This window comes from Lycium ferocissimum, chromosome 5, assembly GCF_029784015.1.
Source record: "Lycium ferocissimum isolate CSIRO_LF1 chromosome 5, AGI_CSIRO_Lferr_CH_V1, whole genome shotgun sequence".
NCBI lineage: Eukaryota > Viridiplantae > Streptophyta > Magnoliopsida > Solanales > Solanaceae > Lycium > Lycium ferocissimum.
In genome coordinates, this window is record NC_081346.1 from 11,212,560 (window position 1) to 11,239,274 (window position 26,715).

At 37.7% G+C, this 26,715-nt stretch overlaps 4 protein-coding genes, 1 long non-coding RNA gene and 1 other non-coding gene across 6 annotated transcripts; 2 read left to right on the top strand and 4 right to left on the bottom strand.

The window, feature by feature from the left end:
- Positions 1–5,937: 5,937 nt before the first annotated feature.
- LOC132055979 (E3 ubiquitin-protein ligase ATL6-like) lies at positions 5,938–7,657 on the bottom strand. The gene has a single exon (XM_059448016.1). It carries the CDS (start codon positions 7,521–7,523, stop codon positions 6,354–6,356), a length of 1,170 nt encoding a protein of 389 aa, XP_059303999.1. The 5' UTR covers positions 7,524–7,657; the 3' UTR covers positions 5,938–6,353.
- A 1,735-nt stretch (positions 7,658–9,392) lies between these two features.
- Positions 9,393–11,758, bottom strand: LOC132055980 (U-box domain-containing protein 52-like). The gene is made up of 4 exons (XM_059448017.1): positions 11,394–11,758; positions 10,217–10,335; positions 10,013–10,131; positions 9,393–9,809 (listed from the first exon to the last, which is right to left on the bottom strand). Exons 1-4 carry the CDS (start codon positions 11,599–11,601, stop codon positions 9,590–9,592), a joined length of 666 nt encoding a protein of 221 aa, XP_059304000.1. The 5' UTR covers positions 11,602–11,758; the 3' UTR covers positions 9,393–9,589.
- Positions 11,759–16,961: 5,203 nt separating this feature from the next.
- On the top strand, positions 16,962–20,688 carry LOC132055981 (ferric reduction oxidase 8, mitochondrial). Its single transcript, XM_059448018.1, has 8 exons — positions 16,962–17,140; positions 17,295–17,388; positions 17,471–17,656; positions 18,000–18,237; positions 18,881–19,208; positions 19,311–19,569; positions 19,653–20,314; positions 20,398–20,688. Exons 1-8 carry the CDS (start codon positions 16,987–16,989, stop codon positions 20,577–20,579), a joined length of 2,103 nt encoding a protein of 700 aa, XP_059304001.1. The 5' UTR covers positions 16,962–16,986; the 3' UTR covers positions 20,580–20,688.
- A 176-nt stretch (positions 20,689–20,864) lies between these two features.
- Positions 20,865–21,397, top strand: LOC132058191 (uncharacterized). Its single transcript, XR_009415205.1, has 2 exons — positions 20,865–21,063; positions 21,147–21,397. It is a non-coding gene; the product is annotated as an uncharacterized LOC132058191 (long non-coding RNA).
- Positions 21,398–21,502: 105 nt separating this feature from the next.
- LOC132058688 (small nucleolar RNA U3) lies at positions 21,503–21,721 on the bottom strand. Its single transcript, XR_009415404.1, has one exon. It is a non-coding gene; the product is annotated as a small nucleolar RNA U3 (small nucleolar RNA).
- Positions 21,722–23,041: 1,320 nt separating this feature from the next.
- Positions 23,042–25,243, bottom strand: LOC132055982 (L-type lectin-domain containing receptor kinase S.1). The gene has a single exon (XM_059448019.1). It carries the CDS (start codon positions 25,091–25,093, stop codon positions 23,117–23,119), a length of 1,977 nt encoding a protein of 658 aa, XP_059304002.1. The 5' UTR covers positions 25,094–25,243; the 3' UTR covers positions 23,042–23,116.
- Positions 25,244–26,715: the final 1,472 nt, after the last annotated feature.

Below are 26,715 nucleotides of genomic sequence, written 5' to 3' on the forward strand. Positions count from 1 at the left end.
AAAAAAGCTATACTTTAATGGTTGCATATTAACGCTTTATTTTCCCACTTTCGCCCCGGCATACATAAGATATCTTTCAATTTTATTTCCTTAAGCTTTATTTGTCACATTTATCATGTAGTAATATTCTATTAATCTTGTTAGATTATGTAATTATTTAGTAAAATATATTTTGTAATCTTCTATTTTAGGATAGCATATGTTAGAAATATTTAGTCAAATTAGTTCCTAATTTGTAGCCTACAATTATGTTGTAAATCATGTATACCAACCCATTCAAGGGAACAGATTATTCAAGGAAAACATTCTCTTACATGGTATCAGAGTAGGTTCTCCTCAAAACCCTAGCATCCTAAAACCCTACCCCTTAGCCGCCGACCCACCCCTTGGCCACCGACCCCCCCCCCCTCTTTTCGTTTTCCTCTCCTTCGGCTATTCTCCCTCCTCTTCTCCATGGCTGACACCTCCAAGTTGCATCCTGCGACTACCGTCACCAATATCAAATCATGCATTCCTATTGTGCTTGACTACGAAGGAAGCCAATACAATAACAATCGGGCTACCTCTTCAAGCTCCATTGTCGTGCAAACTTGGTGATCGACCACATCCTACCTCCTGCCTCCCCCACCGTGCCACCACCGGCAACTGCAGCCGAAAAACTTGCTGCTAAGGCCCTATGGGAACGGCAGATGACATTGTTCGAAGAACGGATATATGGTACGATATCGAATGATCTTCTCAACACGATCATTCATCGAGGACACCGTGAGGCAGGGACCGCCTTGTTCATCTTTTTTCGTGACAATAAATCGAGCAGACTCTCGCTTTGATGCAAAGTTCACCAACACCAAATTGGTGGATTTTCCGAATGTGAAAGCATACCGCACCAGGCCGAAAGTTCTGGCGACAACCTTGCCAACGTTGGTCACAAAGTTTTCGACGAACGACTTGTGCTTCGCCTTCGCGAGGGTTGCCTCGAGGAATATAAAACTTTTCGCACGACGGTGCAAGACCGTACTCCTCTCCCGTCTTTTGACGTTGTCCGTCGATGCTTGAGCTTGAGGAAGATAGCCACGCCGAGGACGCCATTCACGACGCCGCCGCCCGTCGCTCTTGTTTCCCATAATGTTCATCCTCGCAATTTCTCGTGCAACGGACAACCCAATAATTTCGAAAATAACTTCAACAATCGGGAACTTCGCAATCGTGGAAAGAAAAATAATCGTGGTCGCAGCTGGCGCAACCGCAACAACCGCAGCCGGGGCAACAGACAAAGCAATGGGCGGGGGTGGCCCGCATCACCGCACAAGGGGCCTGACAGCTAGTTGCCAGCAGTGGGACTCACCGCCCCCGTCGTGGTATTATCCATCGCGGGCCGACTTGGGGGTCGCAGTAGTGGGCCACCCCACCGTGCCCTACCCCACGGCCGGGTGGCCGAAGCCCCCGTAGGCCGGAAGCGGGGCCGCGTCCGGCTCCTCGCAAAGCAGGAGTTCTTGGTCCTCGTCTCCATCGCTTACTCGGGCTCGTCGACCTCGTCATCACACGGGTATGCGCCTACGTATATTGATCAAGCTAAGCACACAATGTCGTTGAATCCGCCCGATGACAAGAATTGGTACATGGACACCGAGCCACATCTCATATGACCAACTCCCAAGGTACTTCTCTGCGTCTTATTATCAATTGAGCAAAAATAATGGCATTATTGTTGGTAATGGTAGCATGATTCCACTGTGGTTACGGTCATGCTTCCCTTCAAGTAAATCCTCTTTAAAAAACCGAAAAATGTCTTACATACCCAAACTCATCAAAAACCTTATTTGAGCGTTGTAAATTTACTACCGATAATATGGTTTCTGTTGAATTTGATCCCTTTGGTTTTTATGTGAAGGATTTACGGACGGGGAGCAAACTCATGAGATGTGAGAGTTCGGGTGATCTTTATCCATTCTTCAAAAATTTTCGAGCCATCTCGTCTTTCGCACCATCTGCTTTTAGTGTCATCTCTCCTCATATCTGGCACTCCCGTTTAGGTCATCCAGGGGATGTTATTCTTAGTTCTTTACGTAGTAGTAATTTGATTGAATGTAATAAGGCTCGAAACAATGTTTGTCATTCTTGCCCTCTGGGGAAATTAATTAAATTGCCTTTTTATGACTCTCTTTCAACTACTACTATGCCCTTTGACATTGTTCACAGTGATGTATGGACTGCACCTGTTCTTAGCTCTTCAAGTCACAGATATTATGTTTTATTTCTTGACGATTACACAAATTTTCTTTGGACTTTTCCCATCAAAACAAAGTCCCAGGTTTATAATATCTTCTTGTCGTTCCAGATTTTCATTCGCACTCAGTTTGAAAAAGAAATCAAAACTTTTCAATGTGACAACGGGCGTGAATTTGATAATGGTCCTTTTCATAAATTTTGTGAACAAAACGGGATGCTTTTCCGCTTTTCTTGTCCCCACACTTCCCCCCAAAATGGTAAGGCGGAACGGAAAATTAAATCGATCAATAATATTGTTCGTACACTTCGCCCATGCATCTATGCCCCTCCTATTGGCATCACGCCTTGGCCACGGCAACGTACCTACACAATATTCTCCCTACTAAACTCTTAGCATATAAGACATCCACTCACATTCTTTATCAAAAGAATCCATTCTACTATCATCTCCGAGTCTTTGGCTGTCTATGCTTTCCTCTCTTTCCCTCCACACAAATTCATAAGCCGCACCTAGGTCCACCTATGTGTCTTCCTAGATACCCTTCCAACCATCGGGGGTACAAATGCTATGACTTATCGAGCCGAAAAATAATCATAGCCCGGCATGTGTGGTTTGATGAAAATTCCTTTCCATTTTCACAACTAAATACTCCATCTCCTACATCATATGATTTTTTGGATGATGATAATTCCCCATTGAGAATCCAATTGTTGCATGACCAGGCCACTGCTCCCCAATGCAGCCCCCTCCCTCTCGTGCAACCCACCACCCGATCTCCCCCACCTCCTCTCCTTCATCGTCGACTGCCCAGCAGTCCACCTCCACTGCACCCACGGCAGTCCCCCCGCTGCCAGCCCTTCCCTCTCCCACGCTGCCCCACCACGGCAGCAGCCCCCTCCCTGCCAGCCCCCCACCCGTTCATCGCATGACTACACGTAGTCAACATGGGATTTTTAAGCCGAACTCAAAGTACCATAATCAAGCCTTAAGTGTCACCACCAATTCCATCTCCCCCATTCCTCGGAATCCCGTTGGTGCCCTTAATGACCCGAATTGGAAAAATGCTATGCAAGATGAATATAATGCTCTTATTGATAGTAAGACTTGGGAGTTGGTCCCTCGTCCTCCAAATGCTAATATTATCTCGGTCTTTATGGATTTTTTTTGGCATAAAAAGAAATCATGGTTCTTTTGAGAGGCATAAAGCCGTCTTGTGTGCGATGGCAAGGTGTCTCAACGGAAGGTGTTGATTAGACGAGACGGTCATCCGTGGTCAAGCCGCAACTATCCGTGTGGTTCTTATTATTGCTTTATCTCGCTCTTGGCTCATTCACCAGCTTGATGTAAATAATGCTTTCTTACGGCAATTTGAATGGAGACCGTCTATATGTATCAACCTTTGGGATTCCGGATCCAAATGCGTCCCGATCATGTTTATCTCTTGCGTAAGTCTCTTTATGGTTCAAGTGCACCACGGCTTGGTATCGCCGTTTTCCGAATATGTGGCAACCATTGGTTTCTCGCATAGTACATCCGACAACTCTCTCTTCACTTTTGTCGTGGAAAAGATATTGCTTATATTTTGTTATATGTGGATGATATTATTCTAACCGCATCTTCGTACTCTCTTGACTCGGTATCATGTCCAAGTTAGGCTACGGAATTTGCAATGAAAGACTTGGGTCCGTTGAGCTATTTTTTGGGATTGTCGTCTCACGGACAACAATAGTCTCTTTATGTCTCGGGTTCTTGCGCAGAGGATATTCTTAGACAGGGCATGTCACCGTAAGCCTTGCCCCACCCGCCGACTCAAAAGGCAAACTCGCCGCTTCTTCAAGCGCCCGTACGAGGATCCTACGAAGTATCGTCGTACGGCGTGTGTGCTTTACTTGACATTCACTCGGCCGACATATGATACGCCGTCCAACAAGTTTGCTTGTTTGCACGACCCCAAAGTCCAAAGATACGGAAGCATTAAAACGCATTTTGCGTTACATTCGAGGTACGATTGACTTTGGCACACATTTATACAAATCCTCTCTCGCTCACTACTATCATATACGTATGCCGATTGGGGAGGATGTCCGACACTCGACGTTCCACATCGGGTTATTGTGTCTATCTTTGGGATAACTTGATTTCTTGGTCTTCCAAGCACCAACCTACTTATCTAAGTCAAGTGTTTGAAGCAAATACGGAGGGTTGCTAATGTTGTCTCCGAGTCTTGTTGGATTCGTAACTCCGTTTTGAACTCAATTGTCCTATTCGTCAAGCAACTTTGGTCTATTGTGATAATGTGAGTGCCATTTACTTGTCCGAAATCGCACAACATCAACGTACCAAGCATATCGAAACGGACATTCACTTGTTCGTGAAAAGGTTAGACGTGGCGAAGTTCGTGTCCTACATGTTCCGTCCCGTTATCAGATTGCTGACATCTTCACCAAAGGTCTTCCGCGCGTACTATTTGATGATTTTCGCGACAGTCTAACCGTTCGTAAACCTCCAGCTTTCGACGCGGGTGTGTTAGATTATGTAATTATTTAGTAAAATATATTTTGTAATCTTCTATTTTAGGATAGCATATGTTAGAAATATTTAGTCAAATTAGTTCCTAATTTGTAGCCTACAATTATGTTGTAAATCATGTATATCAACCCATTCAAGGGAACAAATTATTCAAGGAAAACATTCTCTTACAAAGCTTTTGTTTGTTAATTCATTTGTGATTTGTGGTTTTCTTGGTAAACTTAAACAAAAAAGCTCAGTTTTTTCGTATATTCACGAAGAAGAAAAAGGAAGATTTCGCCTAAGATTTGTTCGTCATGTTCATGGGTCAATGATGAGCGGCATTTCCGCTAGAGAGTTCAAAATATAAAAAAGTAAACACACGAAGAAACTAAGGGGTTCAACATCTACTATATATACATAAAAAATAATTTTAACCTAGTAAAGATAGTATTTTTTTTCCGGTGAAAGGGTTCGGATGAACACTCTCGGCATAGTGTGGCTCCGCCACTGTCTGTGGTAGTGCAAAAATTATCATGCCGAACTATTCATTAATACAATAAATAATTCCCATTCAAGAAGAGAAAGAAGAAGTCGTAATAGTTTGTGAAGCCAGGCTGGGAAAAATAATACACCATCTGATTGAACATCATGACAGAGGTAAGCTTTCATAATAATAACTCTTATATTGGCGAGCAAGCTATTAATCATTATTACTATTTGTTGCCTCGGGGATAAAAGAACCAACAGGTTGCGAAGGCATCCGAATTCTCATTAACACAAAAAATCCAAAAGAAAATTGCTAGTGGAGCAAAAGAGAAAAATATCACAACAAAGAATGCCAATCGAAGATATAAAATGATACCGTTATGAATGTGCTAATCTCATGAGTGTCTTGAATTCCTTAATCTTATATTGTACGTCTTTTTAACTTTATAAGAAAGTTGATGAGAAATTTTAGAATTTAAATAACCCTATATCGATATATTGTATTTTATTTCAGGTATATTATCAAACATCTATGACGCATCCTTGTGTAAATTAATACCGACCATAATTCCATATAGTGGAGCACTAAATACACATATATTCCGGTGTGTGCGCCCCAAGTATCCATTCTCAAATCCAAACACGCATGTGCAAAAGTGGTAAAATAGAACTACATGCATATAAAAGATCAACCAATAAAAAAATCAAAATAAGAGGAAAAGTATCACAACTCTATCAAACAAGAACAAAAAATATAATTTACATCATTAAAGGTGTTTTCGAGGGGTAGTACATCATTGTCCAACTAGATAAACACACAAACTATTGAATACCATCTCACCCCCAAAAAAAACCCAAAAGTTGAAAATTATTTGTACTTAAATAATTAATCAATCAACATTTCAAAGAATTCACTAGAAATCGATAGCCCCTTGAATTTCAACTTTTGGCATTATTATACTTTGCAATAAAGTCAATAGCGGAAGTTTCAAAGTTTGGCCAAATCAAATGGACCACGCGTTCTCCTCATTTGCCGGCGCACATAAAGTTTTCTTCGCCGCGCAATTAAACACTTTCATTGAAACCGTTAGCCTAGTCAGCAATCAACCAAACCGGGTTTAATTCTTTAAACCGGAGATCGAGCCGAGTCATTTGCTAACAAACCGGGTTCATCACCTTTCGGTTCCAAGCATTTGAAAGACGGCATTCTTACTCCCATTTTCACACTGTGTGATGTGGACCCCTCTTCATTATCAGCTCTTACTTTTGGTGATTTCATTGATGAACCCCTTGTAAAGAATGGTGGTGCAATCTTGAAAACCCACCGGTCTGACTTTGCTTCTTGATCGAACCGGTCAACTCGTCTAAATGATCTCCCTCTTGTAGAACTACCATGTCTTGGTAGTGTAACAGCACAACTCTTTGTCCGGTTTAGTAAAGCCCGGTTCATTACCTCTTTTCTAACATTCTCAGGTAATCGTAGAGTGTAACGGTCTAAATTCTCACCTGGTACTACCAATGAATGACCTGTCGAATGTGACCTGAATTTGCTTAACACCTTTGGTCCCTTTATAGAAAAAGATCTTGGTGGCCGGTTTGAACCGGTGAAACTCAAATTTCGCTTAACTTCCGGTCTAACTGAGCTCTCTTCTTGCTCTATTTGTATTGAAACTTCGTTATTTTGCGGTAAATTCTGTGTACTTTCTTGTTCTTGACCTTCATGGTTCACCTGAGGAGCTTGAACCGGTACAGGTTCATCAGGTTGAGGAGTAAGATCAGCACGACAAACAGGACAAGTCACATGAGACTTTAACCAAGCATCAATACATTCAGGGTGGAAGACATGATCACACTTTGGGATCAAACGCAACATTTCATCATCTTCAAACTCGTTCAAACATACTGCACACTCCAAAGCTCCTTTCCCAATATGATGATCCTTTACTTCAGCGTAAGTAAATGTGGGAAAAGTCTCGATAACGGAGTTTTCGAGTCCACGTGTAGCAGCAGCTGCACGACGTCGCATCGACAACGTTTGACGGATGCTACCTGTGGTGGCGTTACGGTTGCGTATGTAAATTGAGAAGAAAGCAATGAAAAAAAGGGCAGCTATAAGAACAACTATGATAATAGCCATTGCTGGACTGATACTTGGGTATTGGAAACGATTTTCGGTTCCAGGTTCATTTGATGACTGTGCTGACGCATTTTGAATGGTCTGACATGATAACACCAAGAAGATGATGAGTTTAATGGAAAAAGAAAAGAACCCATTTTGAGCTTTTAAGCTAATCATGGTTAATGGTTTTAGGGGAATTTTAGCTGGCCGGAGAAGGCGGTGAAATGAATATAAGGGAGCTAAGTGTTTAGGGGTTATATATATGTTAATAGAAACAGAGGGATTGGGAAGAGTTTTAGTTTATGGAAAAGTCAGTTGTGGAATATAAAGTCTTTTTTGGAGGAGGAAAAATATAGGGGAGACATTTGACTTTAGGGGGAGTGGTTTGAAAGGCAGCTTCTTGGGTGATGAAGTTAAAGGACTGGCTGCTACGATGTTCTAGAATTTAAGTACTTGTGGTCATAATGGGTGGCTCCATGTGCTTGGAGAATTTAAAATGGTTAATATTGTTTAATATTTGATTATCATTATTTGGACCAATAGTATATTTGTTTATGAGTTACAGTCCAGTATAGAATTCAATTTAGGGGTGCTATTGATTCCGCTTTGATTGGATAATTTTAAAAATGGGAAAAGGATGAAATGTTTTCACAATTTGTTAGTGTTCTTTAAATTGAACTTCATCAGCGGATGAAGCATTAGGTAAGTGCAGATGTCATATTCATGACAATTTTTATGGGATTAATAAATTTATTAATTATTTTAGAATTTACTTTAAGAAAATTAGATCAATTTTTAATTTGACTTTTTTTAATCTAGAGTTAAAGTTTAACTACTTTACAGAGCATTTTAAAAGTAATAAGTGACAAAAGAAAAATTAATAGGTAAAAACTTTAATTAAGAGAGAAATTTAATCCTTATACTTCGAGAAAAGGGCTAAATTTATAGTTATACTTTATCGTATCCTTGACTCCATTAGAGCAAAGGTATATTTGAACAAAGGTTAACCCAAGGCGAATTCTGCTTGAATAGTAGTATAAGGGGAAGATTAAATATTAAATTATTTTCGAAAGTAGAAGAGTAAATTTGACCCTAGTCCCTAGATAAAATTAGATTTTTTCACATAGTCCCAATACTTTCTGATCCGTTATGTAATTCACGATAACAAAAGAGATCTTTACAAAGTGTTTTGTTCTTTGGTGAGAAGTGTCATCATTAACATTATATTACGTTTTTGTAAATGTGGTTACGACTTAAATTTAGTTCTAGCACACATGTCAATTCGTTCAGTCAGTCGTGTTGTTTGAAATACATACAACCTAAATTGATGAGGCTGCATGGCGGTCTATGTGCTCTGTAATAATTCTCGATCTTAATTTGACCAAAGAAATAATAATAGAAAATACATAATAAGAATCCATGTGAGAAAATGTTAAGTAATATTCTAGAAAGAATTTGATTCCGTGACCCATAAAATGATATAAATAATAAAAGTGGTTGCAAATGTCGTGTGTTGGCAAATGTAGAGAGCAGCCTTGTGGCATCCAACTCTTTGAGAATATAACCACGTGCTAACTTCAAGCAATACTTACATGTACTTTATGCGTTTTTTGTGACAATTCCGAAGGAACAATGACGACTAGTGACTACCAGTAGAAGTAGAGGGAGCGAAATGAAATGAGTGGCGTTTCTCAAGATGGAATGATAGTAATACTGCCATAGAAAGGGGAGGGATTCTGCTCCATTACGTTTTGCTCCAGTAAATATTTATACAGTATATTTCTAGATGGATGCCATGTGCTCTTATAAGTATGAAAGATTGAGTTTCATTAGTAGATTGTAATAAAATAACCAGTTGTAGGAAGCATTCCATTCAAAATTGAGTCAGCTATACATACAAAATATCAGAATATTTAATCTAAAATTTTAAGATAAGAGATCAACTTGAACCTGTCCTATTTTTGCTGTCTAAATATATTTTATGTACTAGCCATAACATCATTAAATTAGAAAATTGGGAGTAACACTATACAGGGCCAGACATACAGTATTCCATTAGCTACGGATTAAGTTGTACTTGGCATAAGTAAGAAATTTATTAAATATATACAAATATTAAGTTCGAACCCAATAGGTCAAATAATTAGTAAGTTTAATGGCATTCGGAATACACAAGATTCAAATCTTAGATCCAACTTTAGAATATTAAAAACTCGTACTGTTGTACGCTAACTCTTCTCGTATTATTTTCTTCCTACGTCTCCATGGAACTTGGGAGAAAAGCACATCCATTCAAATAAATTCCTGTTAGATTGTTTAGCAATTTCCGGCCGCGTACCTTTTAGCTGCAGCACTTGACCATTCTTCATCTTTTTGCCTTCTTCACAAACAACCTTAACCTGACAGAAATCCGGTGCATTCTTTTGAACATATTCTCCTACTCCCTGTCCCATCCTCACTCGTCTGAAACGAAAATAAATATAAATAATATAACTTTCAGTCAGTGGCGAAATCAAAAATTTCGCTTCAAGATTTAATAAATGTCAACAAAAAGTATTTTTGGCCTATATATGCAGTATAATTTTCATTGATGAAGGGTATTCAATTAACCACTGTTAGTTCTTGCAAATTAAGCAAATTGAGTTGTAACAGAGAACGATGTTTACATGGTGGAAAGTGATCGTTTAGTTCCAATAACGAGGCTGGTAACATTGACAACAGAGATTAGATCAAGTAATGCTTTGGCTGGTGATTTGCTCTCCACAAGTACAGTATCTACTGGTACCTGCAGCCCCCAGTAATCAAAATGTCAATAAGAGTTTGTCTCTCTGAATTTGGGCAATTGGGAATTTTGCAAATAATATACCTACTTTGGCATCATTGCATAGGCGGATGTATTTTTGCAAGAGATTCTTCCGCCTGTTGCTCTCTTCATTTATGTAGCCTTGCACCTGCTGTTGGGTCAATTGGCTTCTTGATAATTTCCCAACTTTCAACACAAAATTCAAGTTGTTAACTAGTTGACCAGCAGAAGAGCGTAAGAAGGGGGCGCAAGGGTTCATTTGAACCACATTCAGTGGAAAATATAAAGGGAAAATTATTTTTTATGGTTGGAATATAGATGACGCATGCAATTTGCAAGCAATTTAGTTACATCAACTAACCTCTAAATTGATAAAAGACCAGTTGCATTGTGACATAACCTATATTTCTTTTCAAGGTAGGCAGCATTCAGTTTTGTCGTTAGCTACTACAAGGTCAGAAGCACCATATTTTTGGTTGGCTTACCTCGAGAGAAACAAAACGTATTAATCAATTACCACCATTCACCAAGATGTGGTAGAATCATAAAAGTTCTTTTACCAAGTCTTGTGTTCGATTCCCTTTGGCAAGAAGCACTAAAACCCCTCATAGTGGGCTTTTTACCATGTGAAAACTGATTAATCGGGCCAGTAAGTTTTAGGCACGGGATGATTAAACAAAATTAAATATACCCATAAGTTTAAGAGCTGATATTAACACTCTTTGATTGCCTGGCATCTTTTGTTGATAAGGTTGGTGCAGACAATGGTTTATGCAGAACTTCGCAAATAGATGTGTCGAACTATTATTACAATTGGGCTTGTACTCGAGTTTGAGTCTAGGATTCTAAGATATACTTCTCATCATCACCTAAGCAGTATTTTTCAAGCAGTGTTGGTCTATTGTATATGGAGTATTATTTTCCAGACAAAATATTTGGTTGAATTTTTCCGCGATGACTACTTCGGTTGAAGGTGTCTCTGCCTCTAGCCGGCAAAGCAAAGAATTTGAACCAGGATATTAAATATCCCAGTCATGTAAATTAAAGAACTATTCATGTTCTTGAACTCTCTATTATGCCTGATATGCTGATTATCCTAACTTGACATTCCCCTGTTTTCTTGAATACATTATTCTGTTTGCTAGCAATGTTATGTAGTAGGAGTACCACAATTTTCCTATGTCTTTGCTACTGTTTTGGATGAAGCATCAAATCACACACTAAAATTGACAAATAAAAGTTACCTGGTGAAGGAATATAAGTAATGGGAGGAAACACATGCACAAGGCAAATGCGAATTCCTGGGGAGATAGCATGATCAAGTGCCCATTGAAGAACATGCAAGTCATTTTTGCCAACTGCTACATGAACATCATTGATCACTCCTCCATCTTTGTTGCTAATTACTTCACTCTTGCTATCTTCTCCGATCTCTTCGATTTCCCAAGACATCTCTTTCTTAACAATGCTACTATGCAAGTGGTGAATTTTACTCTCAGTCCCCCATCTCTACCAATCCAAAAAGGGGAAAAGAAATGGCTTTGTGGGGACTGGGGATAAGCAATGTGGACTTAAAAAAAAGGGAGTAGATATGGAACAAGGAAACAAATATTAAAAGCTTACGGAATTGGCCGAATATGAAGTAAAGAAGCAAAGGTCGTCGCTTTCATAGACACAAATTAAGGAAAAAGGTTTTGATTTTTTTTCCTTCTTTTTTTGTCTACATTTGCAGGCTTACTGGACATGTCACATTCTATGTAACGTGTCTCACATGTAAAAATAAAAAACGGAAAAGGCTCAAATATACCATCGAACTATCGGAAATGGCTTATTTATTTTCTTTATTTATTACCGCATCAACTATAAGAATGGTTCATTTATCTTCGAACTATATGAAATACCATTTATCTGCTCATCAATAGTTTGGCCCATTTATACTGCATCACTAGTTACCATAATGACTCATCCATGCCATTTTTCTTTAACCCGCTTTATAATACAAGATATGACACGTGGGCTACAATTAGAGGTCTACGTCGTTTAATTAAATCAGCCTAATTTTAAATATCATATTAAGAAAAAACCCGACCCATACACCCTGCCCACCTACAACCATAATCTAGTTGGAAGCCACGTGTCATATATGGTATTGTAAAACACTCTTTAATGAAATATGGCATGGATGAGTCATTTTGGTAATGAGCGATGCATAAATGAAGTCAAACTATTGATTAGTGATAAATAGTCATTTATAGTTGAATACATAAATGAGCCCATTTCCTATATGATTTGATGGCGTAAACTATCGACGAAAGCCCAATGATGGCGAAATGAACCATTTTCGATAGTTTGATGGCATATTTGAGCTTTTTCCGAATAAAAAAAGACTTTGCTTTCTAGTTCTCTAGTGAAACATGCTTTCCCCCTATTTTTCCCCCCTTTGGACCGACCCCAGATAGCGATCTAAGAGGGAATATATTGAATCATCTAGATTGTTTTTAATGGGAATTTAAGCTTTTTGCACGAGGTAAAATGTTTTGGAACATGCCATGATGTTCTAAAAATGCATGCCAATTGGTAATACTTACTACCATTTGATTTTCCTTTCCTGCTAGTGATGTTATCCACACTAAATATTCCATAAAAATAACAATGATCTTTTATCTTATATGCGAGATAACTCATTCTCTTGATATGCATAATATTGTGGGTGAGTCGGAATTTCTCAGGCAAGATTGCATTAGTTATGGTACAAGAAAATAACTTTTGGACTTTTTGATCATCTTCTTTTTTGTACTATTAATCAAATGCCATCTACTTCAGATATCCCTATACAACCTTTTCCGCACACATAAATCCATGCCATAAACTTTTTTCCCATCCAATATAGTACTATTTGGAACAAGATTGAGAAAAACATATTAGCAGAGGCTAATTATGTCCCGTCTTGGAAACTCTTAAGTTCTAATATACAGAGTAAACATCTTCTGATCAGCAGTATCCCTGAAAATATTCAGTGGGTCTCTCAGCTAAATTCCATGTTTATGCTTGATATGGCATCAACTAGTATGAAAATCAGAAATCAGAAGCTAAAACTTAAGCTTTATCTTAAGCCCTGGTTTAGAAATTATTGGTTCAATGTGGTTAGCTAATTTCCATTTGTCCGTTCCTAATACATGACCACGTGATCTCCTTGGAGTTTTTCTGAGGACAGGAAAAAATTCTATATAATCACGGTTATTTGTCCGTTTGCTAATACATGAGCCTCCACCTTTCTTTTATTGTTCATCTGAGTTGTTCCTTTTTTAACTTCGAATAGTAAGAAGCGATTCACCCTTCTCGAACACAGCGTACAACTTTCGGTTTTACTGAGCTCTCTAGGTGTGCTTGTTCCCCCTTCTTCCCACTGTAAGTCTTTCCTTCTCTGAACCTTGCCCTTCATTTTTAAGGTTATGCCATCCTAAGGTGCTACTAAATGAATGAGTTTTATTAACGTCTGATAAATTATAGATCAAACCGCCGAATCAGAAAAATTGGGTTCTATCATAAAGCTTTGTATCGGGTAAGTTTACGAATTGAAGACAAGCAAACTCGAATCGCTGACATCCATCGCAGGATAAACCACGGCCTCTCTTGCATACATATTGAAAAGATAATAAGAATAAGAGGTGCTAAGTTTTCTATCATCCTTGCTTCAAGCTATTTTTTTCATTGGACCTCCCCTACAATATCGTCACCGCAATAGTATTTAACCACCAAATTAAAAACGGATTAGTGTATTTCTTCCTGTGCGAATCATGAAAGTGCTTAAACTATACAACAAAAGTAATCACCAGTGTTACTACATCTCCAAATGCTGTCTTCAGCAACCACCTGGCGTATACTTTAATGCTATTGATCATCTATTTCCAAATGCTATTGTTCCCCTAATATAAAGTCTTCCGTTGAAGCACTTTTAAATACGTAGACCGGTCACTAATAGCGTGACAGTGACGAAAATACAAGTATATAGGTTAAATATGTGTAATAAATAAAATTTAACACAGTGAAGCAAATGAAAGAGATAGTTTAATGGTGAGAAATTTCAACATGTGGTGACGACAAGTTCGGGGCGAGGCTCATTTAATGCTTAATGTTTTCCTAAAATAGGCTCAAAAAAATAATTAAAAGTGACATTCGAGTTCGATCTAGGAGTGACATGTAAAGCGGATTCAAACTAATGCGACCCAAAAGACACTTTCGTTTGTTAAGTCACAATTAAATATATACCAATTTCTTAAGGTATATACACATATGTATACATAATTTTTTCCGAAGGGTGAGAGTGCGTCTTCCATGTAGGTCCGCCTCTGGGGTAAACCACAGCCTCTCAGGTTATCTTTTCTCGTATACATATTGAAAAGGTTATAAGAATAAGAGGTGCTAAGTTTTCTGCCATCCTTGCTTCAAGCTATTTTTTCATTGGACCTCTCCTACAGTATCGTCACTGCAATAGTATTTAACCACCAAATTAAAAACGGATTAGTGTATTTCTTCCTGTGCGACCCATGAAAGTGCTTAAACTATACAACAAAAGTAATCACCAGTGTTACTACATCTCCAAATGCTGTCTTCAGCAACCACCTGGCGTATACTTTATTGCTATTGATCATCTATTTCCAAATGCTATTATTCCACTAAAGTGTTCCGTTGAAGCACTTTTAAATACGGAGAGAGACATATTTTGGTGCAAATGTCAGACTCACTGATTCTTTTTCAATCATCTGACCGCAAAGTATGTAGATTATGGGTAACTCTAACCAACCACATTGTAGGGCCATCTATTTGTCACCGGGGAGCACTCAGAAGTAGATCAAAGATTTAAACTTTACGGGTTCAGTTTTTAAGATTTTTAGTATTGGACTCATTGTCTTTTTAAAGTTATGAGGTCTTATCTACTATTTGTTGTAATTTTCATCGATTTTTATACATAAATTTATGTTCCTTGTCGAAAGTACTTGAATAAGATGAACCCAGTGTAGTACTCGACATCCGCCTCTGGGAGCATCACTTGTAGTATATTGTTTAGCAACTGACATTACCAAAAATCTTTATGCTGGCGCAACTAGAAGCGAAAATTAGTAATTCACAGTGCTGTCTTGTTAGCAAGAGCTCTACCAGTTGCCCCCTGTCTATTATGGATCTAGTTTCCCTCATTGAAGAAATTATAGTCAACCAGCTAGATTAGAAGAGTATCTTGTTGGATCTCCTTCCGGACAAATCAGACAACGTAAGCTGTAGCAATAGTGGGTGTGGACCATGTATCCACTGCTGCATATTGGTTCTGCTGTAATGAATGGATGTGCTGATAACAACATCCATTCAGCAAGAAAATAAGATAGATTCCCATGCTGAAGTGAAAGCCATCACAAATGTCATAAGTTGATGGCATCATTATCCGTCACCATTAGTCTCACTAAAAACAGGTCTAACTTGTGATTATAGAAGAATTGATTCCAAAATTGATGGATGATGCAGAGTGCACAATCTGAGGGCAACCGATAACTTGTGAAAATAGAGGAGTACCAACTGATAATCCTTTCAAGTTTCAAGTATGTAGCAGTACTATTTGCAATTAATTATTTTAAACACCGCTATTATACTGTGACTGAATTGCAGCTAAGCTCTCGATATTTTAAATTAATACACTTATACGGTTATACCCTTAATATCATGGAGATCCTACATAAATGTAACATTGCTATCCGTATTTTCCAAAATCAAACACTTAAACCCCTACAACAAGGACCATTTTTCTAACTAAATGAAATTAAAAAAAAAAATGATTTCAAAAAATAATAATCTAAAAAATATAAATATTAACATGTCCAAAATGCAGGAAAGTTTTAAAAAATGTTTAGCCTCTCTTACCTCCCTAAACATGGCCACGATTGATTCAGCGTGCGTTTTGATAGTCCTAATTATCCCCCTATACTTGGATATTCGAGAGCCTCGATTCCCCTGACCAATCTCACTTGATGGAGGTGAGAGCCACGCACTGCCACGTTGATTTTTTTGTCCATGTGGCATTTTTGAAAAATAGAAGATATTTTGTACTCTTTAAATTTGTCACTTTTTTAACCATCTTTCTGGGGACAAATTTGAATTTTTTTTGTTGAAACTCTATTATTTCTCTTGAATTTTTTTATTTAATCAAAACTAATAGAGTTTTAGCCAAATTTTGTATAGATTTAACTAGAAAATAAGAAATACATAATCAAAACAAAAAGTCATTGCATCTAAAGAAAAAATAAAAAAACTGCACAGTTGGAAAATAGAAACTTAACATGGGATCCAAAACTATTCTATTTTAAACACAGTTCAGTACATATGTTCTTTAGTTATTCTATTTTATAAACCTTTAGAAATTATGAGTCACTATACCTCATGTTTATATAGAACTAAACACTTTTGAAAAGTAGAACTATTATTCAAACTACTAAATGTGCAGGATTTCTCAAGTATAAGTGGGTTAGGACTTAGGTGCAGTGGCGGAGCTAAGTAATCTCCAGGGGGTCATCGGCTAAAAAATTACACTGTATCTACAAGGTTAAAATTATTTTTTTATGCATATATAGTAGATGTTGAACCCCCTTGGCTTCTTCGTGTATTTACTTCTTTATATATTTGAACTCCGTAGGCGAAAATCCTGACTCCGCCACTGCTTAGGTGTATGATCTTGAATACAAGGGATGTTTTTGCAATTCAATCACATTAGAAGGGCGTTAAAAGTAATTACAACACTATATATATAGAAACTCGTTACATTCTACGAATAGAGTCAGCTCTTCTTAAAACATGACTAAAATTCTCTCTCTCCTCCTTAAATTGCTAATTGTCTTGATATTTGCTGGATGGGTATCTCTTTGGCTTCTCAAGCCCACGCAACTATGGACTAAAAGTTGGAAGATTGCAGAAAACAAAGCATCAACCTCACTCTTAACTCAAGCTGGTGAAGTTCTGATTTCCAAACTCAAATTATTTTAAATGTATCTGTTTAACTTCAAATTTACCATTTACATGTACTAGAAGTGTTAATTTAATGACCTGTTCAATCTTAATACCCACCAAAAGAGTTCAATGTTTTTCATTTTGAGGTCTCGCAGGTCTTAATTTTGCTGTCTACACCTTCCCTGTTATTGCTATAGCTATAGTTGGTTTTGTTTACTTGGAACTGAAACAGAAGGAACCAACCAGCAGGTACATATGCTGCTTATATGTAAGCATAATATTGTTTAACATTGGCAGTTTCATGCAAATATTAACTGAATTTGGTTGGCAGGAAAGGACAATCTCCACTATCTGTTCTAGCCAATCCACTAGTTGTGAATAAGTACATAGGCATTCTGTCTGGTTTCGAAATCCTTGCCGTATCTCTATTCATCATCTTTCTAGCATGGACATTCTTTGTTCGTATCTCCAGTGACTTCAAGAAGATGGTACCAATGAAATCATTCACTCTGTCAGTGTAAGTATATTCCTATGTTCCGTGCAAGATATGATACTCCCTCGGTTTCAATTTGTTTGTGTTAGCTTGACTTGAAATGAAGTTTAAGAAAAATAAAGAAGACTTTTGAATTTTGTGGTCCTAAACTAAAGATGTATGTAATGTACCAAATGTCCTTTGAATCCTGTGGTCTTAATTGTGTCATGTAGGATGTTGAATGTAAAAGTTACTATATATAGAAATTGACATTCTTTTTTAATACTAAAAAGGAAAGTAAAATAAATAAATTGGAAGAGATGTAGTATATAGCATCATTTGCAACAAAAGTATATCTGGTAATATTTTCCAAATTGTCCATTTCCAGATCGCAATACAAATTATTTAGAGTGGCAACCAGGTGTGGTTTATTAGCAGAAGCCTGCTTAGCACTTCTTCTTCTTCCCATATTGAGGGGAATGTCGATATTTCGACTACTTGGCATCCAATTTGAAGCTTCCGTGAGATATCACGTTTGGCTTGGGACAGCAATGATATTATTTGCCTCATTACATGGTGGAGGTACTTATCTAATCTGGGGTATAAAACATCACATTGGCAATGAGGTAACCTTAAAGTAATCGTTTAACCATTACTCCCTCAGTCCCAAATTAGTTGTCATGTTTCGCTTGCGCGAGTCAATTTGACTAATCTTCAAAGCTAAATTTGATTAGTTCAATTCAAATATATTTTGCAAATAAAATTTAGATATTCAAACACTATATGAAAGTAATGCACAAGTTGCAAATTTTCTCATGTCAATTCAATGAAAAAACTCGATGAGAAAATTTGCAACTTTTTAACAACAACAACATACCCAGTGAGATCCCACAAAGTGGGGTCTTGGGAAGGGTGTGTAGGCAGACCTACCTCTACCTTGTAAGGTAGAGAGGCTGTTTCCGGAAGACCCTCGGCACAAGGAAAAAAATAAAAATAAAATGTTAAAAAATACATTTTAACATGTTGGTCAAAATTCACATAGTATGACTCTTGAGAAGGAGAAAAATAACTAATTTGGGATGGAACGAGTACTTCCTTTTGCAATTTAGTTTAAACAGAAGTGTCTAATGGCTATGACTCTCGATAAGGAGAAACATGACAACTAAGTTGGGATGGAACGAGTACTTCCTTTTGCAATTTAGTTTAAACAGAAGTGTCTAAGCTTTGCTACTATCTAAGTCCGTCTCTTATTTGTGGAGAAAAAAATAGATGTGGAAATGGCAAAACACAGGGCGTATTTACCTTGCGGGGGAGATCACTCTTATTACAGGATTGGTCATCTGGATCACATCACTTCCGCAGCTCAGAAGGAAACGATTCGAGATCTTCTATTACACACATCACTTGTATATAGTTTTCTTACTATTCTTCCTGTTTCATGCTGGAGATCGCCACTTCTACATGGTTTTCCCTGGCGTTTTCTTGTTTTGCCTTGACAAGATTCTCCGAATGATTCAGTCAAGGCCAGAAACGTATATTTTTTCTGCTCGAATCTTTCCTTCCAAAGCCATAGAGTTGACTCTGCCGAAAGATCCAAGTACAAAATCAGTAATCTCTCTCCAATTTAAAATAACTACTGATATGCTTTTTTAATTCTTAATTGGGCCTTAATAATCACATACTTAACATGCTATTTCAGGTTTGAAGTATACACCAACAAGCGTGATTTTTATCAAGATTCCAAGGATTTCAAATTTTCAATGGCATCCTTTTAGTATAACTTCTAGCTCCAAAGTTGATAAACACACTATCTCTATTTTGATCAAAGCTGAGGGATGGTGGACAAGCACTCTCTGTAATATGCTACATTCAAAGCCTGATTCAGAAGCTGGTGAAATGAGGCTCATTCAAGTAGCAACAGAAGGCCCTTATGGACCCTCGTCAATGGACTTTCTGAGGTAAGGAAATGATGTTCTTTCATATTTATTGCACATCAATTTTCATCTTTTCCCATATATAGCTAATTGTTAATGTTCTGCAGATATGACAGTCTACTTCTAGTTGCGGGTGGAATTGGGGTAACACCATTTTTGAGCATTCTTCAAGAAATTGCCTCTACAAGAAGTAACAAAAATGTATTACCTTTAAAAATACAGCTTGTCTACACTATAAAAGATTCGCAAGGCATCTGCTTGTTAGATCCAGTTCTACCGCATGTTTTCGATGCAGAACAATGTTATCTACAACTGAAAGTGTTTGTGACGCGTGAGCACCAATCCAATAGATCCCTGCGCGAAGTGCTAAACGAGGTTTCTAATATACAGAACATTCATTTTGCCAACAAGCGTCCTGGTTATGCAGTATATGGACTTGAGAACTTACAATGGATGTCCGTCCTCCTTTTGTTGGCGTCTGTTGTTTTTATCGCATTTCTTATCATCTTCAACCATGTTGTTATCAAGCCTGATAAAAAGTCATCTGAACAAAAAACTGCTACTTCAATAGTGGACATTCTTCTGGTATGCTCGTTTGCATTAGCGTTAATATCCAGCACCTTAGTGGCTACCATATGGAGATGGAAGAGGCTAAGAGAAGAAATTCCACCATTTTCTGAAAAAGAAAGGAAGGCAATGAAACCAACAGAAGCAAACAGAGGTTTTGATCAACACGAAATTCATTATGGAGCAAGACCAAACTTTAAAGGTATGTTCCAAATACATAGTTGTCCTTGTTTTAGCTTTTGACTTCCAAACTATTGGCTTTCTAACATGTTGAAAATTGAACAGATATGTTTTCCCAGTTTTCTAATGAATCCAAGGGATCCAATATTGGAGTCTTCGTTTGTGGACCTGAAACAATGAAAGAATCGGTAGCTACAACTTGCCAGCTACTTTCTAACGCTTTTCAAAGTGGAGGACAAGATCATAAACCATTTTTCAGCTTTCACTCCTTAAATTTCACCCTCTAGTACTCATTGAGAACATTGGTCGAGCACTTGTCTACAAATGAACTAAAATGAAAATCTGGCCCTTATACACAGGGTTCAGTTCCCTGTTATGGAATGTTCTGACATAAAATTTTGAGTTTGGTGACCATATATGATAAAATAGCAGTACTAACATGATTTATTAAAAAACGATTTGAGTCCTGTCAGAGAGCCAAGAGACCACCCCAAGACCAGCTAGCGGCCTGGGAACGATCCTCCTCTACTGCACAGAGAGGCCCAAGGGCCAATGAAGCTAGTTAATCAATAGTGGACATTCTTCTGGTATGCTCGTTTGCATTAGCGTTAATATCCAGCACCTTAGTGGCTACCATATGGAGATGGAAGAGGCTAAGAGAAGAAATTCCACCATTTTCTGAAAAAGAAAGGAAGGCAATGAAACCAACAGAAGCAAACAGAGGTTTTGATCAACACGAAATTCATTATGGAGCAAGACCAAACTTTAAAGGTATGTTCCAAATACATAGTTGTCCTTGTTTTAGCTTTTGACTTCCAAACTATTGGCTTTCTAACATGTTGAAAATTGAACAGATATGTTTTCCCAGTTTTCTAATGAATCCAAGGGATCCAATATTGGAGTCTTCGTTTGTGGACCTGAAACAATGAAAGAATCGGTAGCTACAACTTGCAGCTACTTTCTAACGCTTTTCAAAGTGGAGGACAAGATCATAAACCATTTTTCAGCTTTCACTCCTTAAATTTCACCCTCTAGTACTCATTGAGAACATTGGTCGAGCACTTGTCTACAAATGAACTAAATGAAAATCTGGCCCTTATACACAGGGTTCAGTTCCCTGTTATGGAATGTTCTGACATAAAATTTTGAGTTTGGTGACCATATATGATAAAATAGCAGTACTAACATGATTTATTAAAAAACGATTTGAGTCCTGTCAGAGAGCCAAGAGACCACCCCAAGACCAGCTAGCGGCCTGGGAACGATCCTCCTCTACTGCACAGAGAGGCCCAAGGGCCACCCAAGCTAGTTAATCACGCTCTAGTCTCATGGCCATTCTTCATCAACCAGGCTTGATTTCTTGTCTCCTTAGAACTCAAGGATACAGTGGTACGAGCCTATAGAACAGATCCTGTTCAAGTAAGGTCGTGAACGAAAGAGTGGTGTAAAAGCATTTTAAATGGTTAATTTGTGAGTTCAACTAGCGATGTGGTAGAGCGGGTCTTCATTCGCTTATAACAGACCGTGTCATTAAGACATTAACTAGCAAAACCAATGAGGCGCGCTCAGATTTCCTCATTAGGTAATTGATAAACTAAATAGAAAAAGAAGTTTATTAATGGTTTTTTATTCTTATGGAAAAGAATCAATTGCTGGATATGGCGTTTTAATTTTAAATTGAAATCATCCCAAAATAATAGGCTCCATGACATTTTTCTTGCATATAATACTAGAGAACATGACAAAATGGTCCCCTTATCTGTGAAGGTAGGTTAAGAATAGTCCCTAAAGTATGAACTGATTAATTGTGGTAGTTTAAGTTTTCCAAAATTTGACACTTTTAGTCTCCGTCAAATATTTACCGAACTTTGTTTATTAGATTTGACAGAAATGAAAAATAAAAAGAAGAGGAAATTAAAGGGAACTTACATATAGGTGTAATTTTTGTAGTTTCTGTAAAAAAAAAATAATAATAATAATAATTAAAAAAAACTAGCGTCTGGTTCATCATTTTGAGGTGTAACTTATTCTATTTTAAAAAAAAAAATCTTTTTGGTGTCCAGTGAACTTTTTGTGTTCGATATTTTTAGTGATTTGATGAGTCTTTCTTGATGTTTTTTATTAGAAAAATTCCACTATTTTCGTCAAATCTAACGAACATAAATTGATAAATATTTTCAGTGACTAAAAATGTTAACTTTTGACAAACTTTAACTTTTGACAAACTTATATAACCAACGCTGTTGAATCCATACTTTATAAGGACTATTTAAATCTACCTCAAGGTTGAGTATCAATCCAAAATCCACCAATCCTCTTCCAAGATTTGGACTATACTGGATTCGCATGAATTCAAAGGCTCTGAAACGAGACTGTGATTTAGTAGCAGAGGCCGACATTATACATATACTCAAGTTTTTTCCCAATATTGATGCTCAAATTGACATTAGATACCTTGCTATTTCATTATAGTCCTAGTTGACCCACGAAGTTTGACAAATATCATTATCATTATGAAATCCAAGTCATGGACTTATCCTGTTATTCCACCCGAGTTGTATCTTACCGTGTATAATGTTTGCTAATTGCCATGGATGTTCACCCTTTTAGGTAGGACAAAAACATGGCAGTCACATGATCTTGAGTTAATGATTGTAATCTCCCTTTTAGTGACGATTTTGAATTGCATATCCGTAACTATATGCAACTAATACAAGTCTAGAGTTCAATAGCTTGTAAGAACAATACAAAAGAACCAACCTTTAACCAAAACTTTCAAGAAATGAACAAAGATACAACAATGAATGAAATAAAATTACAATATCTATACAGCCGATAGCGGTTCTGATTCCTCACTTGACCAGTCGCTTCTATCTCTCATGTTGCCTCCACTAGGTGTTAATTCAGCTAGCAATTCATTGGGCGTCGCGTCCACATTCTCACCAAGCAATACGGCAACAACTTCCCCCATAGTAGGTCGTCGGAGAGGATCCGGGTGACAACAAGTCAGTCCCAGTTTCAACATAGCTTCCATTTCTTCCTCCGAATACTGCCCCTTAATCCTTTCATCTGCTGCCTCACATAATTTCCCTTCCCTGTACTTTTGTCTAACCCAATCAATCAACACTTCCTCTTCCTCCTCCACAAACCCCGTATCAATCGGCCTTCGCCCACATGCCACCTCCAACACCACCACCCCAAAACTATAAACATCACTAGCGGCAGTTGGGTTAGCCCTTGTCACCACTTCAGGTGCCAAGTACCCTAATGTACCTACTACCCTAGTAGTATTAGGGGCACCACCATGAGTATACAACTTTGCTAGCCCAAAATCACCCAATCTCCCTCTCATTTCACTATCTAACAAAACATTGCTAGATTTAATATCCCTATGTACAACCACTTGTTCCCAACCATTATGTAAATAGTTCAACCCCTCAGCAACATCAGCTAAGACCCTCCTCCGGTCTACCCAATTCATAACCTTCTCCGGCTTATCGAATATCCATTTATTCAAACTCCCATTAGGCATGCAATCATAGACAATCATAAGTTCATTCCCCTTCCTACACCACCCCTTCATTTGTACTAAATTCTTGTGTTGAAGCCTTCCGATAGTCGATATCTCAGCCATGAATTCCCTAATTCCTTGTCTTGAATCATGGTTCACACATTTCACTGCCACTTCTGTGTTATTAGATAGTATTCCCTTGTAAACTTTACCAAATCCACCAGCCCCAAGTAGCTCTTCTTTACAGAAACCTTTAGTAGCTTGGCTAAGCTCTTCATATGAAAATCTATGAGGCCAGTACTCAAGTTCCCAATCTTCAATCACATCTTCTTCCTTCTCACTTCTCCTCTTCCACCAAAACCAATAAATTACACATAAACAACCCAACACAGCCACCAAAGAACCAAGAACAATACCAACAATAGCACCTGTAGATAACGAAGACCGGGAATTTTCCAGCTCAAAAACGGGCAAATTCGTAGTATTAATATCTCTTGCAACTCCAGAATCACTGAAACTCCAAGCTAAAAGTCTTTGTGCCTCAACCCATTGAGTCTTGGAAGCTGAGAAACCCATATACATCTGATCAGACGTGTAATTAGCAATTATTGGGTTTCTATAACTCAACAAAGTCCTAACAGGCCGAGACATACCAGCTGGAGCTATAGTAACATTAATCTCAAATTCAGGTCCATTGAAATCAACCCAAGCATGAATATTTTCTCCAGTTCGCATATTTAAAGGCACAAAAGTATCATTATCATTATAATATCCAGCCGTTTGAGTAACAACAGATTCAATACTGTTAAGATCAATACCAACATGGTTTCTATCCGGGTCATTAAATTCCGGGTTACGACCCGTATCGAACTCGACTGCAAGAAGTGGGGCCACAGTATGAACAGTGGCATTAGAGAAAAGTCCAAAGTATTGGCTTGAAAGAGCATTGGGTGGTGACGTGGAAGCAGAGAGAACAAAAGCAAGGCCAAAACCAGGACTAGATGAGTCATCAGGGAGTACAGAAAAGATGAATTGTGTAGAGAAAGTAGAGGAAATTGAAGTTGAGTTTGAAGTTGATTTGATTGGTATTTGAGATGGGTAAAAAGCACGGCCAAGGGAGAACTGATTAGAGTCGTTTGTGAGACGGATTACTGGTGGTTCAAGGCGAGCATCGTTGGTGAGGTTGAGGGCAGGTGTGGTGTTGGTAGTGAATGAGTTGAAGAGAAATTCGATGGAAGAAATTGATGGGATGATTGTAAGGTTGATGAGAATGAATAGTAGTGGTAACATGTTTTCAGTATTTGCATTAGGAAACTGGGATTTGTCTTAATTTGAAGGGAAGAGACTGGTGTTTTTCTGTTCTGTGAGAATAATGAAGATGTCTAAAGCTCTATCATCCTTTGACTAATCAAAAAACCCTTTTTTTGTGGTGGGGGTACTGACTCTTTCTAAGACTATTTATTAAAATCAAATAAACAAGTACTATAAGCTTGAAGAAAAGCAAACTTTCACAGTAACCTTTTGCAAAGCTGCATCCACAAAAGAACACCAACAAGAATAAAAAATTTCGTACGAGAAGTTTGTACTAGTAAACTTCATGTATTCACTTAGTTTGACGTATAAGACAATTTAAGCTTTGTTTAAGAATTTTGGCATAATTTTTGTATATGTATAATTAATACAATTGTTGTATGACCAGTGCGTTTGGTTTCTGATATAATAATAATTCAGAAATGTTTATAACATAACGCTTACATAATAATTCGGTATTATTATTAAAGCGAAACAACCCATATATATCATTGCTGACTAATCATATAATAATCACTATAGTATTATGTTGGAGTACAGACCCTCCATGGAAACACAAAGAAAACGAGAGAGAGAATTGAAGAAAAATTTGTGTTGACGTTTTTGAAGTAGTAACACTTCATTTTACTTTGCACCGGAACAATAAAATGTCAACCATTAAAGGATTAATCTCACCCATACAACACATACACACATGATAGATCAATCTTCCACCCCTTAGATTAGAATCATGGGCATTTAAATATGGTCATGACCAACACGAGAGAGAATAAAATTTGTTATACGATGGACGAAATTAGAATAGGACGGAGTGTAATTAGTTTTGTCCATTTCTCTCTTTCTGTTACATTAATTACCATAGTTTTATTATAAAGAGAGGTACGCTAATTGATAATAAAAATTTACACGAGAGAAAATTCCCAAATACGGTCTTCATCTTCAATTTTAACATGGTATCAAAGCATCTCTAAGCTCGATCCGGATGTGTCAAAACATCAAAATCATCTTCAAATTAAGAAAGCCAAAATGCAGAAACAAATGAAACGAGAATCGGGCGGTGGAAGAGAATCACATATGAAAATGGACATCCTTATCACCTAAACAATTCAGATTCTGGTATGTTTCTGGTAATGACTTGTTTTTGATGGAAGAGGATACCCGAGTGTTGGAGGAGATCTATTCTCCTATCTCTATCAAAGAGGAAACTTGGCTTTATCAACGGAGCTTGTAAAGCACCAGATCCAAGTCCTAAGAATTTGAAAGCAATGGAGTTGTGTCAATGATATGGTTATATGTCGATATCAAATGCATTATCTAAGGATATTCACAGACAATAATATGAATTCCAAGAGCGCAAAAGAACTTTGGGACGATCCTTTGTACGAGAGATTTGGCAAGTCGACAAAGCAAACTACCATTCAAGGAAATTGACGGACTAGTACAAGGTAATAGTGGCGTTGTTGGGTACTTCACCAAACTTAAGAGATTATGGGATGAATTAGATGGGATAAATGTGATTGTTTCATTTGTTCGTAGCGAATGCAACTTTGTGAGGGAAAGCAAAATTAACAAAATCCTGGAAGATCGGAGGTTAATTCAAT